The 18,920-nt window shown below is 46.4% G+C and overlaps 1 protein-coding gene across 1 annotated transcript in view; it reads right to left on the reverse strand.

Moving 5' to 3' along the window:
* LOC106989579 (uncharacterized) overlaps positions 1-18,920 on the reverse strand; it is a 58,588-nt gene that overhangs the window by 37,397 nt on the left and 2,271 nt on the right. Inside the window, exons 3-5 of the mRNA XM_027051855.2 lie at positions 15,428-15,593; positions 12,281-13,415; positions 5,400-5,708 (exon numbers count right to left, since the gene is read on the reverse strand). Of these exons, the coding sequence (XP_026907656.2) occupies positions 5,400-5,708; positions 12,281-13,415; positions 15,428-15,593 (1,610 nt within the window). The remainder of the gene's footprint in view (positions 1-5,399; positions 5,709-12,280; positions 13,416-15,427; positions 15,594-18,920) is intronic.

Here is an 18,920-nt window from a genome sequence, read left to right on the forward strand (position 1 = left end):
CCAGGTGCCCCAGTAGAATGAAACTATGAATAAACTATCAGGGCTCCAGATCATGGATTTCTTCCATACCTACAGACCAGCGAAGAAAACTGTATCATTAAGGGATGTATGGAGTGAGGGGTAGTTGGTCATTTCTATGTGATGGCGGTAGCTCCATAGGTATTCTTGGGGTACAAAGTTCTGTGTTCCCAATTAGTAAGTTCCCTAGAGGTTAGAAGGTCATATTTTTCTACCTCGCTTTTGCATTTAACAAACGGCTGACCCTGCACAATACGCCTATCCAAGCTGACTGACAAAATGGTACTTCTTAGAGAAGGGGAAAAATGGGCAAAAACTTGAACAGATACTTCAGGAAAAGGCTTTATAGGAACGACAAATGCTCCCATGAAAAGATGCTCAATATCTTTAGTCATTAGGAAATGCAAATCACAATTACAATAAGGTACTACTGCACACCTATTAGAACGTGTGAAATGAAAGACCGACCTTACCGAGTATTAGAAGAATGTGTAGTGAAGGAAAGCTCGTGCGCTGCTGGTACGGGTGTGAAAGAGGACAGACACTAGAAAACAATTTGAGTTTCTTTAAAAGTTAAAAATATTCTCATCACGTAGATCCAACCATCCCACTCCTAGGTATTTACTGAAAACAAATGAAAGCATATGTGTATACAAAGACTTGTACACAAATGTTTATACCAACTTCATTTTAGGAGCCCCCAAATGGAAATAACCCAAATGTCCATCAAAGGGTAACTGTATAAACAAACTGGTGTATCCATACAATGAAATACTCAACAATAAAAAGAATGGATTATTGATATACGCAACAACATGGATGAATATCAAAATAATTATGCTGAATGAAAGAAGCCTAAAAAAGGAAGGAACATACTGTATTCCATCCATACATAATTCTAAAAAATGCAAATTTATAATAATTTATAGGAATTTCTAGCAGAGATTGTCTGGAGATGACGGCAGGGTGCAGGGAAGCGTGCAAGGGAGGAATTACCAAAACACACAAGGCAACTTTTTTGGGTGATCTGTTCGTTATATTGATTGTGGTGATCATTTCACGGGTGTGTACATGTTAAAACATATGTGCAACTGTATACCTTTGCAGTTTACTGTACATCAGTTTCCCTCAATAAAGCTATTTAAAAAGTCATAACTGATTATATTGCAGATTCGAGGCAAATAAATTTTAAAATATAGATGAAATGGTTAATTTTCTAGGCAAATATTAGATCACCAAAATTGACCCCCATTATAAATAGAAAGCCCAAAAGGGCTTTTTATTTATTTATTTTTAACATTTATTCATTTTTGAGAGAGAGACCCAGAGAACGACTGGGGGAGGGCAGAAAGAGAGGGAGACACAGGATCTAAAGCAGGCTGCAGGCTCTGTGCCACAGAGCCTGATGTGGGGCTCAAACCCACGAACCACAAGATCATGACCTGAGCTGAAGTCAGATGCCCAGCTGACTGAGCCGCCCAGGTGCCCTCCAAACAGACTATTTTTTAATAGAAGAAACAGAGAAGGTTACCAAGGAACTGCCCCACAGAAAAGCACTCAGCCCAGATGGTTTTACATCAGAATTCAAACTCCAGAGACTAGCTAATTCCAATGCTCTATAAATTGTTCTAGAGTATTAACAATGAACAAAAATGTAATTACTTTTAACGTTTATTTATTTTTGGGACAGAGAGAGACAGAGCATGAACGGGGGAGGGGCAGAGAGAGAGAGGGAGACACAGAATCGGAAACAGGCTCCAGGCTCTGAGCCATCAGCCCAGAGCCTGACGCGGGGTTGGAACTCACGGACCGCGAGATCGTGACCTGGCTGGAGTCGGACGCTTAACCGACTGCGCCACCCAGGCGCCCCTGTAATTACTTTTAAAATGCAGTTAAAATGTTGAAACCTAGGGGTGCCTGGGTGGCTCCCTTGGTTAAGCATCTGGCTTCAGCTCAGGTCACGATCTCATGGCTTGTGGGTTCAAGCCCCGCGTCCGGCTCTGTGCTGACAGCTGGGAGGCTACAGCCTGCTTTGAATTCTTCCCCTTTCTCTCTGCCCCTCCCCTGCTTGCACTCCGTCTCTCTCTCTCTCTCAAAAATAAATAAAACAGTTTTTAAAAATTTATAAAATGTTGAAACCTAAACCTGAAAAATATAGTACAAAAAAAATTACAGACCAATTTCATATAAACATTGAATAAAATGGAGTAAGTAAAATATTAGCAGTCAAACTCATTAACACATTAAGAAAAGAATACACCATGACTAAGCAGGACTTATTGCAGGAATGCAATGTTGGTTCAATATTAGAAAATCCTTGCACATAATATAATAATGAAGTTAAAAAATAATTTTTAAAAAATGTGATTTCTATAGATGCTAAAAAGACCTTTTATAGAATGCAGTCCATCTTCTAAATGGACTGTAATACCTATGCAAAAAAAAAAAAAAATAGGGATGTACAGCAAATACCCTCAGAATTCTGAAATAATCATTGCAAAGTTTTAAAATCTATATTTATTCCTATATTTAGGAATTCCTAAATTCCTATATTCCTAAGTATTCCTGTGTTTAGTAACCTAGTATAAAATACATAAGCCTCATTCTCTCTCATAGAGATTGGGCTATATTAACAACTTGCTGAAAAGCTTCTAAACATCTTTTCCCCTTTTAGTTTGTTTCCGAACTGAAAAGGATAATAAGCAAGTTACATAAAGTATTAGCCTTCACATTATATAATGTATTATCTATAAGGGGAAATATCTTAATCATAATTTCTCAATTTCACTATCTTAAAAACAACAACAACAATTAAACCAAAGCTGGAAAATATATACTCTGAAGGATACTTGCATGGCCTTATGCTGGAGAACACAGAAGCAGTCCCAAATTTAGGGGAGCATCCAACAAATTAATGACGTGGTTCTTCATCACATGTATGAAACTTTATGAATGTGATTTGTGTGTCCTGGGGTACAGACACAAACCTATTCAGCCCATAAACAAGTAAAATAAAATGACCACAGCAGACAGTAATCTGCTCTTGTTGAATGAAGCTCTGAGGAGGGCAGACCTGGGAGAAACATGTCCCCAGTGTGCACTGTCACGCAGGAGATAGTGTCCCAAGTCCTGACATGCAGGTGAGCAGCTCATTTCAAAATTCCTGGCTGCTCACATCTGCAGACTCCTCTAGATAGCGAGAAAGAACTCTGACCTTTCCTTTTCTTGACCTGAGGCATCCACTGAATGTTTTTATTGGCCAAATTGGGCAATTAAGAATAGCCATTCCATGGGGAATGGAACCTGTGCGCTTACGTTAAATTAATTTTTCAATACTGTGGAGATTCTGTTGTTGAGATTTGGTCTCTGCCCATACAGCTTCCTGTGATCCTGCCATTTATAACAACCTCTCTCATACGCATTCACTGATGTTTACCAAGGTGGAACCACCCGGAAGACTTCCATACTCCTCACACTGTCTGGGTTTCTCTTCGGTGCGAATTCTCCACTGCTGAATGATAAAGCTGGTGGTTCCATGCAACGCATGCCCGCGTTCATCCCGCTGACAAGATCTCCCTCCTGCGTAGACTCTCTGGTGCAGTCGGTCCTGACTTCTGGGCCACGGTGTTCCCATTTCCTTCACGTACAGTTCGTTGAGGTCCCGTGCTGAATGAAGGCCTCCTCAGTCCCCACATCTATGCGGGCTCTCGTTTGTGCGGGTTCTCTGATGTAAAATAAGGCCACGGTACATGAAAGCATGCCCACACTCCTAACGCGGAGCGCTTTTCCTTGTGGTGGGTCCCCCGGCAGGAAAGGAGGGACCCGCTGCGAAGAAAAGCCTTTCCAAACCTGTCGCCCTCAAGGAGGTCCTCTGCGGCGCCTGTGTTCCCTGATGCTGAGTCGGGGCTCACCAGTTGCTGAAGCTGCTACTACACTTAGCGCAGAGATGCTGCGGTTCTAGGGAGATCCCACCACAGCATTTCACAGCTGCGGAGTTGGAGACCAGTCCCTAGTTCTGTTCTTAGGGCAGCCATCTAAGAAACGCACAGACAACTCAAATGTCAGTTGTCTCCTCTGCTGAGACAATGAATGAGACGAAAAATGAAGAGCGGTAACAAAGGTAGAACCCAGCCTGACTTAAAGCACACGCCTTTAGGTGTCTAAACGGTCATCTCGGGTTGGCAAAGTGCCCAAAAAGGCATGTGCGGTTGCACGTGGAGTGAGAAGAGACAGCTGGGCAGAAAGTTCGGAAGAGCAAGGAGGACTTTCCCACAAAATGTGACAAAGAACCAGGAAGGTACAATCAAAAAACTTACGAAGAGACCAGTTTGGATCCAGAGATAAAAAATAGAATATAATGAAATCAAGAGAAATTTTAATTTGTTAGGACTACTCAAAAGGATCATTTATACCAACTGAAATGTACCTAGGCCACTACTACAGACAAATAAATGCTCTACAAATATCGGTTGAGTGAATCAATGAATAGTGGGATATGACAAAAGTTAACTTGAGGCAATAGCCAGGTTTCAGTTATAAAATGCACACTGTTTTGATATGGGAAAATGTTTCCAAATTCCATACTATTTTGATATGGAAGAACTAAAGTCGGGAAAAATAATTTTTCCAGTAATGTCCAGGACTAAAACATAAGAAAGCAGCACTTTGAAGTAAAGTAGCTGAACAGGTCAAACCAAACAACAAAACTGCTCACAAATATAGCCGAGTTTCCACCTAAAGAAATGGGCAGACAACAAGGACACAGGGGCAAGTTTTCAAGGGAAAGGACATGAACTAATGAGAGACCCAAGAAGCTTCTTTTCAAGGATCTCTTCTCTCTGCAGACACCCTTTCTCACTGGATTTCTGTTTCAAAAGGCAATAATGATGAAAGTCAAACTAAAATTGGGTCTTAACAGGCTGCATGTGAAGCCTCGGATTCCGAAGTACTTTCTCTGCCATATCTTGTTCTCTCCTTTAGCCTGGACCCTAGAGCCAATAGGATGAAGCTGGTCTTGGAAAACTGAATTTGAAGTTAAACACTCAGTAAAAACACCCAAACAACAACCCAACATCGGAAGCTTCCCGGTGTGCACAAATACCAGGGGGAATTAAAGCCCCGAGGGAGGCGCTGGGTTTTCACTTCAGAGACATATGGTGGATCCTACAGTTCAGCTTTACTGCTTTCTGTGCCATTCCAGAGGGCTTTCACTAGTCAAGCCATAACACAAGCGATTATCCCGACCCTTTCCACCTGATGGCTTTCCCTCCAAGCTGTCTCCAACTTCTCTAGCACAAGTGATGCCTCTTCTCCACATTCTGGGTATTATCCCTGCCTAACTGTGCAGCTCCCTAGGGAGGTGTCAGGACCTACTTCAGCACCTGCTCCTTGGTCTGTTTCTGATCTCAGCACCTGCAAGTAAAGTTCTCTGAGTCGTCTGGCAGCCCCGGGGTGGGGGGCAGGCAGCTATCTTGGGTAGTAGCAACTTAAAGGTCTGAAGGAATATCCGTGACTTCTTTGTCAGCGTGGTCCCAGGCACAGCCAGCCCTCTCCCTCGGCCATCAGTCACGTTAGGGACCTTCCCACAGGAGGAACGCCATTCTGGAATGAGAGCACTCAGGAGAAGATTCACTCCAGCTTGAGGTTCACGCTGGTTTTTCAGAAGTATTTCCTTGTAGTCGGTCTTCTTCCTGGGACACAAAATAACATTGTTAACAAAACCTCTAACCTTTGTTAAGCTCTTTTTTTACGCAAGAACTCACTACTCAGACAATGCACTGAAAGAAAAAGGAACTTTGTTAGGAAGCTAAATACATTCGAAGAGTGGGAGTGGCTTTGCAAATCATTAGCTAGCATCCTATGCTAAAATCTTTTACTTCCTAAATATTAGTTAATAAAGCTTGAAAGACCATGGCGCTCTTCCCTTCGGTTCTTCCCAGAGAATCCCAAGTAAATGATAAGAGGATAACATGAGAAATGAGAAAATAATAACAGCTAATATTTATTTAAAAGTGACTACAAATTTACTCATTTAAGTAGACACTATTATAATTCCACTGACAGCTGAATGATACTGTGGCACAGAGGGATCAAATCGTTTGCTAAATCACAAAACCGGGAAGTGGCTTCTAGTCGTGAGTCAGATCACCTCCCCAGCCACTCCCACCGTCCCACAGCCAAGGTATCCTAATACAATTCAAAACTCGGAGGCCATCCTCGACTTCCCCTGGAACCCTGAAGTCTGACCGAAGCCCCCCCCCGTCCCCCGCCCCCGCAGTCCCAGATGCCGGGTCAGAGGCAGAGCCAGCCTGGCGCGCGCAGGGGTACCAACCCGCCCTCTCCCGATACAGGTGCGCGCCGAGGCCGGCGGAGCGCGCGCTTCCCGGTCAGCTGCGGGCCCCGGCCGCGGCGCCACCGGTCTCCTCTAGGAATCTGGAGGCCTTCTCCTCTCGGTGGTTGCCTGGCCGAGTCCCCGCCCCGCAGAGCATCCCGTCGGGGCCCACCTCCCGCCGCACGACCGAGCCAGAGCCGCCTTCCCCCACCCCCGAAGACAAAGGGCGCGAACCTGGGCTGCGTCATCTCCGGTAACCAGGGGGAGGACTCCCCCTGCCGCTCGGGGAGGCCTGTCCCCACGGAGGACGACGACTGCGGGACTGGGTGGCGCACCTGGCACCAGTCCTGGGGGAACTGCGCGCGGGGACAGGTGACCTCTGCGGCGGGCGCTCCCGGTGACCGAACACCGCAAACGGCCGTACAGCACCTCAGAGGCGCTAAGCGCCGTCCAAGTGCTCCGCGTGTAACCCACTCAGCCCACCTAACTGCCCCAGGAGATGGTGGTACTATCGCCATGTTCCCCAAGGGGAAAGTGAGACACAAGGCTAGTAAACCGCTTGCCCAAACTCACTCAGCTGGAATTTACAGTAAACTGTAAGCTGCCACTTTTAGCGGGTATGAGATGATGAGATACCTGCTCCTAAGTATCCCAGTGAAGTAGGCACACCGAAGCACTAGCTCAAAAAGTAAAATATGCGTATCAGGCTTAGAGAGGAACCAATAAACACCTAACCCTTGGTTGTTACTAGGTACTAGTTACCTTCTAGTACAGTTACCTAACTACTACAGTTAGGTTACTGGTTACTAGTAACCTTCACTTAGAAAGCCCTTGGGACATCCAGGACCAGGCCTTTTAGGCTAAAGACCTACCCAAAGACCACCTTCAACTGAGACGGGTGGAAGACGAGCCTTGACTGATGGGCTGATGGGCGTTCAGAGCCATGGGTGAGAATCCATGGTTTCCATGAAATCAAGGGAAAACTCCCGGCTTTCAACGGTGGTCTTACGTGAGCTAAGGAGCTGATCAGCTGAGAAGCTGAAAATACTCATCACGGTTGGCTTTGTCAAAATCTTATTGTATGTATAAAACATACACAACACATTTTTACAAAATATATCCATACGTATATACTGTCCCTCTATTTACAGAAATACGTGTGTAAAAAATGTGCAAGGACTCCTTGCCAGTTATACCCAGTATTTGGAATGGCAGGATGTGCAGAAATGCCAGCAAAAGGAAGTGCTAGAGCAGCCGCGACAGAACTTTTCAGTGCGAAAGGATGGACGTTGAAAATAAAGGTTATCACGTGATCATCACCAAGCTGAACAAGCACTTGCTGCTCAACTTCTGGGCTGTGGGGACAGGACAGGCACCTGAAAGGACTACTTTGTATAATAATGATGGTTTCTTTCATCCCAGAAGTGGTATTGGCTACATAGAAGAGATCCATTTGGGCTACTGGGTAGATGCAAAACGGGATAGCTTTCTGATGTGCATCAGTGGAGACTGCCAAAAATCTCCTATTCTGTCAGAGTGAATTTCAGCTCTAAGCCAGGAGGGGGATCCCTTTCTCTAAAGAGCCCATTTTTAGCGGAAATGTCTCCTGTGGGCACCCTCCTTGTGAGGCAACAAGAATTAGGGCTCATGTTATGCTGACCAAACCTCATCCAAGAGTTGGTATGCAGAGAGGGTGGTGGTGGTATTATTAGCCTTGGGTGTTTGGACCCAGGACTCTGGGGTTTCTGAAGTATCTTCCAGGATAGTGACAGATTTTCCAGATAATTACTTGATTATGACTGCAACACAGGGTTCCTTCAACTGAACTAGACAAGGAAGCATGGGCTCTGGAACTGGGCCACTGGCCTTCAAATCTTGGCCCCACCACATTCCAACCTTGTGACCTGAGGCAGCTTCAACTCCTCCAATTCACAGCTAAAAATACAACCATGTAAAGCACGTTAGTAATGCCTGGCCCTTAATAAGCTGTTGATGTTACATGTTACTAACAAATCCTTTTCTTGACTCCAAAAGATGGCCAATAAGGACTCTGACTGTAAGAGTTCTGGAACAGATCATCTATGGGATGTAACAAGAGGCTACTTCCATTCAGGGTACGGGAGTGGAGCTGCTCCACGTTCTGGTAGCTTCGTGCTCTCCACCTCTGCCCTCAACACACAGCGGACATTTCTCAATTTGGAGCCCTGCTCAGTCTCACTGTTTCCGCATTAGCTTTATCTCCTACCCAAAATTCCAGGAGCCTGTTCCTACAACTGAGGTTTCTTTTGGAAGAGGCCCATCTTTCTTCCCTTTGCAACCCCTATTACACCCCCTGGAGCTCCTGTTTGTCATGTTACTTTTCATCCTGAGCCTCCTTCACTTTTCACTGCTTTAGCAATTTGATTCTCCCCAAAACCCTACAGGAGCTTTTTGTCTTAAACACTAGGTATCTTGTTTACCTTGAATCAACCAGAAAAGAGAAGCCAGTCAATCTCACTCTTATCCTTAATGTTATTCCCAAGCCACCGCTTCGCGATTCATCATTTTGAGTGTTGCACCAATTGCTCCAGCTGGCTGTTATGTCACTACTCTGGACTGACATTTCTACCTTGGACTTGCTTCAGTGTCCTTTTTCCTTTCCATCCTGCCACCTGTTGTTGATGGTTTCAAAATCTGCGAAGATAAGCTATTCAAACGAGCCTGGAGCCTGTCACTGTTCTACATCTACCTTTTATTCAGAACAACGTACTGTGGACTTCACTGTGAGGCATTCTCTGTGCACTGCACTCCCCAATTCCATGTCTAACCTCGGTCACATCCTCCACTTGCCCCTCAGGGTCTTCTCCTGTGTTGCCCATTTAGCTCCAATTATTCTACTCTATTTTCTTATCCTGGATAGTTTGAGCCCCTTTGATGTCTACCTGGAAACGCCAGGTCACTCACCTTTTCTTGGTAGTGCAACTACATTTAAGCATAAGAAACAACCAGAACAAAACCTCCCCCTTTATTTTTAACCAAGTTATGAACTGTATCCTATATGATAGGCATATCCCACTATTCTGGATCTTTGTCTAGGGTTCATTCATATTAAGCAAATAAAGGTGTTAGAGGCAAATGGAGGAACATGTCTGCCCTGAGCGGATATATTTAACAGCAGATGAAGGGCGGAACCCACAGATAACAGCACTGAGAGCCAAAGGCAAGTTTAAATTAAGAGTCGTGTTCCAGTGAGCAGTAAGATTAGAGGTTTGAGGTTACTATGAAGAGTAACTTCAGTCCGGATAACATGTCTGAAATCAGGCAAGGTGACAAGCATGGACAGCATCTGAAGGACATTCTCATTTGGGTTCTCATCTCTAAGCGACGTCCCCTCCATCAAAGAGCTTGCAAGAGTGAGAGACGCATGGCAGGGGAAGCTGGGAAGAGAATAGGAACACACCCGGCTGAGAGCCCCCAGCCTCACTCAGGGAAACAAACTCAGTTTTCTGGAGGTAAAAAAGGAGGTACCCAACCCCAGCTGCCTCAACACCGTCTGTGTGCAGCTCCAATGTTGGTCTTAGGATATAACACCTCAAGGGTCCTCAACCTGAGAGTGAGCTGTTTTTCAAATGTTCATTTGCTTTCCTCTATTGTGAACTCAAGATGTTTTCCCTTAGTCACAGAAATTGCAATCCCAAAAGCAAATCTGACAATGTACCTAAATTATAGTACTATTATTATTATTATATTATGAAAATGTGCTCACACTTAAAGCTTAGAAGCTAGAACATATCAATTTCTCCAGGGACTTCTGGTTCCAACCAGTGATGATACTATGTTCGGGATAGGGTGATGGACACAGGGGCAAGAGATAGGGGCCGTCGGGAAAGGGGGGCAGAGTACATACAGTAGTGGGGAGGAAATAGGATAGACATGGCAGCTGGACAGAACGGCAGTTAGGAGTAAAGACGCTAACTACCCTCGTTTCTCCCCTGTCCCTTGTGTGTCTCACCACTTCAGGCCCACTAAGGAGCTAGAGGTGTGGGGAGAAGAGGATCCCGGAGTTGTGTGGGATGATCTGGGGGAGGGGGGGTGGGGGCAGTCCCAGAAGTTGTAGGGCCTGTTGCTGTACCTGGTGAGGTACAAAGGGAAGGATATCAGAGGACATGTCAATGAAGATTAAAAATAATCTCTGTAAATAAAAACATAAACCGGGTGCCTGGGTGACTCAGTCAGTTAAGCATCTGACTCTGGATTTCAGCTCAGGTCATGATCCCAGGGCTGTGGATTCAAGCCCCTCCTTGGGCTCAGCACTGTCAGTGCAGAGTCCTCTCTCTCACTCCCTCTCCAAATAAATGAACATTAAAAGAAAAAGAAGAAAAGATAAACTGAGCAGGAGCCACGTGTGCGTGCCTGTTGTCCACGACTGAGTCACAGGCCCTCATCTACAACAGAACTGCTTACTCAGTGATACGGGAGTCCGGTCAACTAGCTTTTGGTTGATGTTTTTGCACAAGCCTCAAGGGATAGAGTCACTAATCTTTGGCTCTTTTACGTGCTCAAGAAGGTATACAAACCAAAAAATTGTAAACCAGTTTTGAAGAGCAACTATTAGGGAATTCAGAACATAAGCTGGGAAAAAACAGGTTAGGAGCAAACCAGAACACCAGCACTCTCCCCTAACACACAGCCTTGTGCTCTGGTGACCCCTGGGTGCCTCACAATGTAGGTCAGTCTCCGATTTCCTAAGACTTAAGTTGGAAGAGGTGGAAAGGCCATCCCGAAGCCCCTGATGCTGGATGGCTGTCTAATTTCCCTGTTCACTCCTGTCCTTCAGAGCTTTCCCCACGCTAAGAATCTGCAGTGGCCTGTGTTTAGTGGCCCGTGTTGACGCTTCCCCACCTCACAGGCGACCATGAAGGCAGCTGCGATTCAATGCAGTGTTCCTTGAATTTTAGAATCAGGTGACCGTGGAGCTTGGACAATGGGGATTCTCGGCCCCCGCCCCAGACTTCACGAAGCAGGATGTGAGGGGGTCGCAGGCATCTTAACCAAACTCCACAGGGGACTCTGACGTGCACTGAAGGAGAGAACCACGAGAGCAAGGGACAGGACAAGTCAGAGACCTACTGCCGGCCCCTCCCTGTGACACTGTAGCTAGGTCACCCTCTCCAGAAGCAGGCGTACTCTCACTTTTAAAACAGAGAAGGATTTTAATTTACAGGCAGATCTTAGGAATTAAGAAAAGTGCTTTGTGCCTTTTGTAAGAGGCACCGTCCGCGCCCTCCCAGCCCGGCCCAAGCCGTTCCCAGGGTATCTCCGCCACCGCCCACCTGAACAGATGCCCCACCTCAGGCTGCCACTGGCGCCACAAGCCCCGAGCGTCCTCGCCTCCCCCTATGTGGGCTTTACCCTGGTTTCCACCCCGCCTTCCAAATCTGCCCACTGAACCCCGATCTTCAATACAATCTTGGCTGACCCGCTCAGGCATTGGTGATCCGTCCTTCAGAACAGACAGCACTGGCCGCCACCCGCCACCTCACGGACACGCGGCTCAGATCACTTCTGCCGTCCTGCAGTCTGATCTAAGCTCACACATGACCTGACGGACCCCAGGCTCCACCGTAAACTGGCGAGAAGAGGACTTTCGTGTTACGCTCTTTGTCCTACACACCAGCTGATGTCACGCACGGCACACGGCGAACCCTTTACAAGACGTCTGAGGTGTCCTTGTAGCAACGGTGACTGCCGTTGGAATCACTCCCAAGCTAGTATTCCTCTCCAGCCTGTACTCTGGGACACAGCGTCCCCGTGGTCATCCCAGAAACAGACTCCTCCCCTTCGTGGACAGTCCGCTGCTGCCTATGAGGTGAGGGCTGCCTGAACGACTCCCCACACTCATTAGAGGGAGCACCTCTACTATGGATTCTCTGGTGTTTGCTAAGATCTGACCTCTGTCTGAAGGCTTTGCCGCACTGGTCACATCGGTAGGGTTTCTCCCCAGTGTGGATCCTGTGATGCTGAATGAGGCTGGTGATGCCTCGGAAGGCGTTCCCACAGTCGTCACACTTGTACGGCCTCTCTCCGGTGTGGGTTCTCTGGTGTTCCGTGAGAACCGATCTCTGAGTGAAGGCCTTCTCACACTTATCACACTTGTAAGGTCTCTCTCCAGTGTGAACTCGCTGATGTTCTACGAGGCTTGTCCTCTGAATAAATGCTTTTGCACATACGTCACACTTGTAAGGTTTCTCTCCAGTGTGGATTCTCTGATGCTGAACAAGGCCACTCTGACTGAAGGATTTCCCACACTCCTTACACTGATGGCACTTTTCTTTGTGGTGGATCTCCTGGTGGGAAACCAGGGAGGAGTTATAAACGAAGGCTTTCCCGCACTCGCTGCACTCATAGGGCTTTGCCCCAGTGTGAACTCCTTGGTGTTGAGTGAGTATTGAACGCCGACTAAAACTTTTATTGCACTGAGCACAATGGTATGGTTTGTCTCTCGTGTGGATCTTGAGATGGTGAAAGAGGCCCGCTTTCTGGCTAAAGGCTTTGCCGCATTCGTTACAGTGGTAGTGTTTCTCTCCTGTGTGGAGCCTCTGATGTTGGTTAAGAGCTGACCAGCGGCCAAAGGCTTTGCCACACTCATTACATTTATACGGTTTCTCTCCGGTGTGTATTATTTTGTGCCGAATCAGCACGGTTCTCCCACGGAAAGTTTTCCCACATTCCTCACATTTGTAGGGCCTGTCTCCAGTGTGGACCCTCTGATGTTCTAAGAGGTTCGAGTGCTGACTGAAGGCTTTTCCACACTCCTCGCACTCATGAGGTTTTTCTCCTGGACAGACCCTCTGCTGTTCAGTCAGACGGAGTCTGTTCTCATCACCCGCAGACTGTTCACCTTCCCTGGAGTGTCCAGAAGACTCTTCTGTTTCTGCTTCGGATCCGTCCGCTTCTCTGCACCTAGCCGACTGGGACATGTCACTTTCAAATCCGCTACACATATTCCCCTGCGGTGCTGCTTCTTCAGACACTTCTTGCTTCAGAGTTAAGTTCCTGTACTTATTTCCAGTCTCAACACCTGAAACTGCAATGGATCACAGTTACTAGTTTCCACCTCATTAGACAACATGCTCACCTCATCAGACACTCATTATTCAGGTGAAAAACATATTAAGAACCCAGAGTTTCTGCAGGACGGTACAATGGTATTGAAACATAGAACAGACCTAATACATAAAACACTCCAAAAATTGTTATGGAAAAGACCAATAATCCAATAAAAACTGGGCAAAGGAAAAATTGTTTCCAGGAAAGGAAATACAACAGCTCTTAAAGATGCCCACCTCAAAATAAGGGAAAAGCAAACTTGAGTATTGAGGTACAATTTGCACCCATCACCTCCGTCCATCAGTAGAACACTGTTCATGAAATGGGTATCACACATCGCCAGTGGGAGTGTAAACTGACCCGGGCTTCATACAGACCAAATTGCCAATATCCATCAAAATGACAACTGTATTTAATCTTGGGGCTAGTAATTCCACACATGGGAATTTATACTGAAGTACTCACACACACTCACCACAGCACTACCTGTTAGAGCAAATCACTGGGGACAACTGGGGAATGGACAAGTTAATTGTGTGGTTCATCCATACATTAAAATTTTTTTTAACATTTATTTTTGAGAGACAGAGAGAGACAGAGCATGAGCCGGGGAGGGGCAGAGAGAAAGAGAGGAGACACAGAATCTGAAGCAGGCTACAGGCTCTGAGCAAACTGTCAGCACAGAGCCTGACGCAGGGCTCAAACCCACAAACCGTAAGATCATGACCCGAGCCGAAGTCGGATGTTCAACTGACTAAGCCACCCAGGCACTCCCATCCATACATTTTAATATTAAGGTGCTGTTAGGAAATAAAAAATATGGGGCGCCTGGGTGGCGTCCGTCTGACTCTTGATTTCGGCTCAGGTCATGATCTCACGGTTGTAAGATAGAGTCCAGAGTCGGGCTTTGCTCTGAGTGTAGAGCCTGCTTGGGACTGTCTCCCCTGCTGCCCTTCCCCCACTCATGTGCGTGCATGCATGCTCTATTTAAAATTTTTTTTAGGGGCGCCTGGGTGGCTTAGTCGGTTAAGCATCCGACTTCGGCTCAGGTCACAATCTCACTGTCCGTTGAGTTTGAGCCCCATGTCGGGCTCTGTGCTGACAGCTCAGAGCCTGGAGCCCACTTCAGATTCTGTGTCTCCCTCTGTCTGCCCCTCTGCTGCTTGCACTCTGTCTCTCGCATTGTCTCAAAAAATAAACATTAAAATAAATAAATAAATAAACAAATAAATAAATAAATAAATAAAATAAAAAGTTTTTTTAAAAAACGCAAACCTTTACCATCTTAGTAATAAAGAGAAGAAAATGTATGTGCTTGAATGTGGAAAAACGTATACATATAAAAAGATCTCTAGGGAAGCACATACAAGAAACATAACAGTGACAACTCATCTCAGGGCAAGGAGAAGACCAGATGGCAGAGGGAATGAGTGGAAGGAAAACTTGTCACTGGGTAACTTTAAGTTTTTATCTTTGAACTATATGAATTTTTACCTATTTTTAAAAATTAAATGTAGAGAACACAGAGATAAGGAATGTGGGGTCTTTCGCACATTCACCAACTTAACATTCCGCCACATTTGCTCTGTTGTTCCTCCTTTTCCTAAGAGTACACACATATATGCTTTCTCCTGAACCATCTGAAAACTGCAGACATCCTGGGCCAAAACCTGGTTACTGAAGGCAGGAGGACAGTAGCACCATCTGACAGGATAAAGGCCAGAAATAGCAGGGAAGTCAGTATGAAGGGAAGTAACTATCAGAAGGACTCAATTAAGTGATCTCATAAAATACTGCAGGAGTGGAGAACAAAATATTAACATGAAGAGAAAATGAGAGTTGAAGTGTGACAAACCGAACCAGCTGAAAGTCCGTGCACAAGAGGCTGTCCTGACTGGGACGAGGAGAAACGGTACACGGAACTAAAGAGGCCCCAGGTCCTGTGCCTGCCTGTCTTCCCTTCCTCCCAAGCTGCTCTGTCTTCCTTACCTTGCTCCTCCGGCTGGGCTCCAGGTCCTGGAGATTCATACTTCAGCCGGGCAACCCCGGATGGGAGGGACATGCCGGGCTCCCATCCTGTTCCCACAAGGGCCGTCTCCTGCAAGAGCGTGTCCTGTTGCTCACTGTGGACAGGGACACGGTGGACACATTCATCCTGCCAACAGGAAACAACGGTATAGGATCCGATCCGGGGCAGTGACACCCGGCTCTCCGGCACCTGCACTTCTTTCCAGACATCAGCCTGCTGTAACGCGCCTCATTCTTCAAAGCCTGTATACAAGCCACCTCCTCCAGGAACCCCGCCCTTCTGTTCTGAACCGCTAAAAAATGCTGGCTGTGCCACCGTCATGTCTTTGTCTTATGCTCAAAGTGGAAATGCGAGAGGAAGAAAATAGGAAGGAGAGAAGGAAGAGAAGGTAAAGGGAAGTAACGAGCACAAGAAAAGAACTTGGGGGAAATTAACAGAAGAGAAAAAGAAAAAAAGGATGGGCTAAGTGAAGAGAAATGATGGAGAAACGAGGCAAAAAGGCAGAGGGAACAAAGGAGAAAGAGGGAGGAAAGACAGGGGATGGGAGGAGGAAGCTGTTCCCTACAGTCTCTACTCTTCTGAGGCTCCTCCCCCACTTCCTTCCAGGAGATGACCTTGTTCTCTCCTTGTCCAAGGTCATGGTCACATCAGAGATCACCCACTCTTTTCTTCATCACCCCCCACACACTTACTCCCTTCCACTTAGAGGAAGAGGCCTTTGCTTCATCAAGGCCCGTACCTTGTAACCTCAACTCTTGCCTTCAACCCCATCCCTTCCTGCACCTCTGACCTCTGCTCCCTAAACTCACTCACTCTGGCTTCCACTCCTCCACGGAATCACTCCCTCTTGTATTTAAAAATAAATCGTATTTCCCCAGCGTGGTATGAAAGGCAGCGATCTGGGGGCCACACTTTGTTGCTTCTTGGTTCAGGAGCTCCATGTCCCTGGGTGGTTTCTCAGATCGTGCATAACTCAGACTGTGCATGAGGCACATTGCGGGGGCACTGGCATACAACAGACCCTCAAGTTACCCCCCAATCCTGCAACAGCTACATTCTGGGAGTAAGAAATCACCACACGCTGCCTCTACTTCCAACACAGCTTCGTTCTGTAATTTCTGACCCCAGAGTAAGAGCCAAAGTCAGTAGGATGCTCTCAGAGGCAGACAGAAAAAGGTTTTCAGACCTCAATTTGGAAGGAGAAAAAGGCCAGTACAGTGAGCTGTGCCTTCCTTCTGTCCCTGGATCTCTGGTGAGGCCTCAGAAATCAGGATGAAATTCCATCAGCCACCCCCAGCATGCTTCGAGGGAAAGGGCAGTACAAAGACAACATGTTTAAAACCAAATTACTTCTGCCCGCACTTGGGAGTGCCATTCTTTCTTCTGGTTCTCTTCCCATCTCCCTGGCCACTCCCTCTCATTTTCCACTGTCCTGTCGATCCTTTTGTCCCACAGCTTTAAATATCAGCCATATTATGACAAGCTCCAATTTTGTTATTTCCAGCACACATCCCTCTGCTGAGTGGAGTTGCTTGCCCAACTTTTCCAATTGGGTTCTAAGAGGAATCTACAATTCAACACGTCCAAAACCTAGTAACTCTAGATTCCCGCCCCTACTCCAAACCTTCTCCTTTCCCCGCCTTTATCATCTCCTTGAATGACAAACCCATGTGACACGATGCGATGTTCAAACAAATGCCCTCAAGATCCAACTGCATCTCGCTGCTTCCACTGCTACTGTCACAGTTCAAGCCACTGGTACCTCCTGCCTGGATTAGTGTTGACCGGGCTTCCCTGCTTCGACCTTTGACCCTGGGCCTCCTGCACTCCCACCACGAACCCTAATCTAGGACTCTTCCAACAGAGCGGCTGGAGTGATTATTTTTAAAATTTAGGTCATAGGGCGCCTGGGTGGCTCAGTCGGTTAAGCGTCCGACTTTGGCTCAGGGTCATAATCTCACGGTTCGTGGGTTCGAGCCCCGCGTCGGGCTCTGTGCCGACACCTGGGAGCCTGGAGCCTGCTTCGGATTCTGTGTCTCCCTCTCCCTCTGCCCTCGTCCTCCTCATGCTCTTTCTCTCAAAAATAAACAAACATTAAAAAATAAAAATAAATAAAAAACATTTAGGTCAGATTAAACCTCTCTTCTGTTCAAAACCCTCCAATGACTTTCCATCTCAGAATAAGATCCAAAGTCCTTACAATGGCCTGTAAGTGCCCCTATGATTTGATCTCGTTCTAACTACCTGATTTCATCTCCTGCATCTCTACCACGATAAGCACATTCTCACCTGCCCACTATTTCCTCTGGCTGAATATCCTCAGCCTAGGTGACTGCACAGCCTGATCTCTGCTCTAAATGTCACCCCATCTGGAAGGCCTTCCCTCACCAGTCTGTCAAAAATCCCACAGTCTCTGCTTCATTCACTGTATACCTTTTTTCCGCTTCATTGCTGTTTTCATATAGGATTTATCTCCACCTGGCACCACCTGGTTACTACTCTCATTAGACTAGAATCTGTTTACAAGACAGAGGCAACTTCTGTGCTTTGTGCACTGCTGCGTTTCCAGTGCCTAGAATGGTGCCTGGTGCGTATTAAACGTTCAATAAACGTCTTCTGAACGAATGAACTTTCCCCCAATCCACCATCCCCGATAGCCTTGAACTCTGTTAGGAGCACCTCAATTACACTAGTCTCTCAAGCTTGAAATCCCCCGCGCTTAGCCTAGAATAGATTGCTCCGTAGAGAGTTTTCCCTTTTTTATCCATCTAATCTATCATCGTTTCCAATTAATATTTACCTAAGACATGCCTCATCCTTCATAGCCTCACTGTCTTGACTCTACTTCAAACTCCGATCTTCAAACTCTGCCACATGTTCCTCCCCCTTGCCAATGCTGAGTTGCACTTCTTGTTTTATTACTTCCCTGTTTTATACTCTTCATACCAAGACTTCTGAGTCTTGATTCTATTGACATGTTGGGTCAGAAAAATCCTTGTTATAAGACGCCATCCTATACGTTATAAGATATTCCAAAACATCCTTACCCTTTAGCCGCTCGATGCCAGTAGCACCTCCCCCCACTATGACAACCAAAAATGTGCCAAGACATCACCAAATGCCCTTTAGGGCAGAAAATTGCCACTGGTTGAGAACCGCTGTCTTTTATCAATGTTGGAACAAAACAGAACAGAATTCTACATAATTTGGTTAGATCCTGGCGTTAGAGAAGCTCACTTAAAGAGAAAAGATTAGAAGCTTGTGTCCTACAGAACAGACTCTACACTCCACAGGTGATACTCAAGGTCCTGGACTCTGTTCTCAACCCTTCTACTCACTACCCATGTGTCGGACCTAACTGGGCTCTACTACTCCAGGAATCTCGTCCCTGCTCTCTGAACCTTCCTCTCTGCTCTGACCTCACATTCCTCCAAGATGGTGACCTTGATTTCT

The sequence above is a fragment of the Acinonyx jubatus genome, chromosome B2 (genome assembly GCF_027475565.1).
Source record: "Acinonyx jubatus isolate Ajub_Pintada_27869175 chromosome B2, VMU_Ajub_asm_v1.0, whole genome shotgun sequence".
Taxonomy (NCBI): domain Eukaryota; kingdom Metazoa; phylum Chordata; class Mammalia; order Carnivora; family Felidae; genus Acinonyx; species Acinonyx jubatus.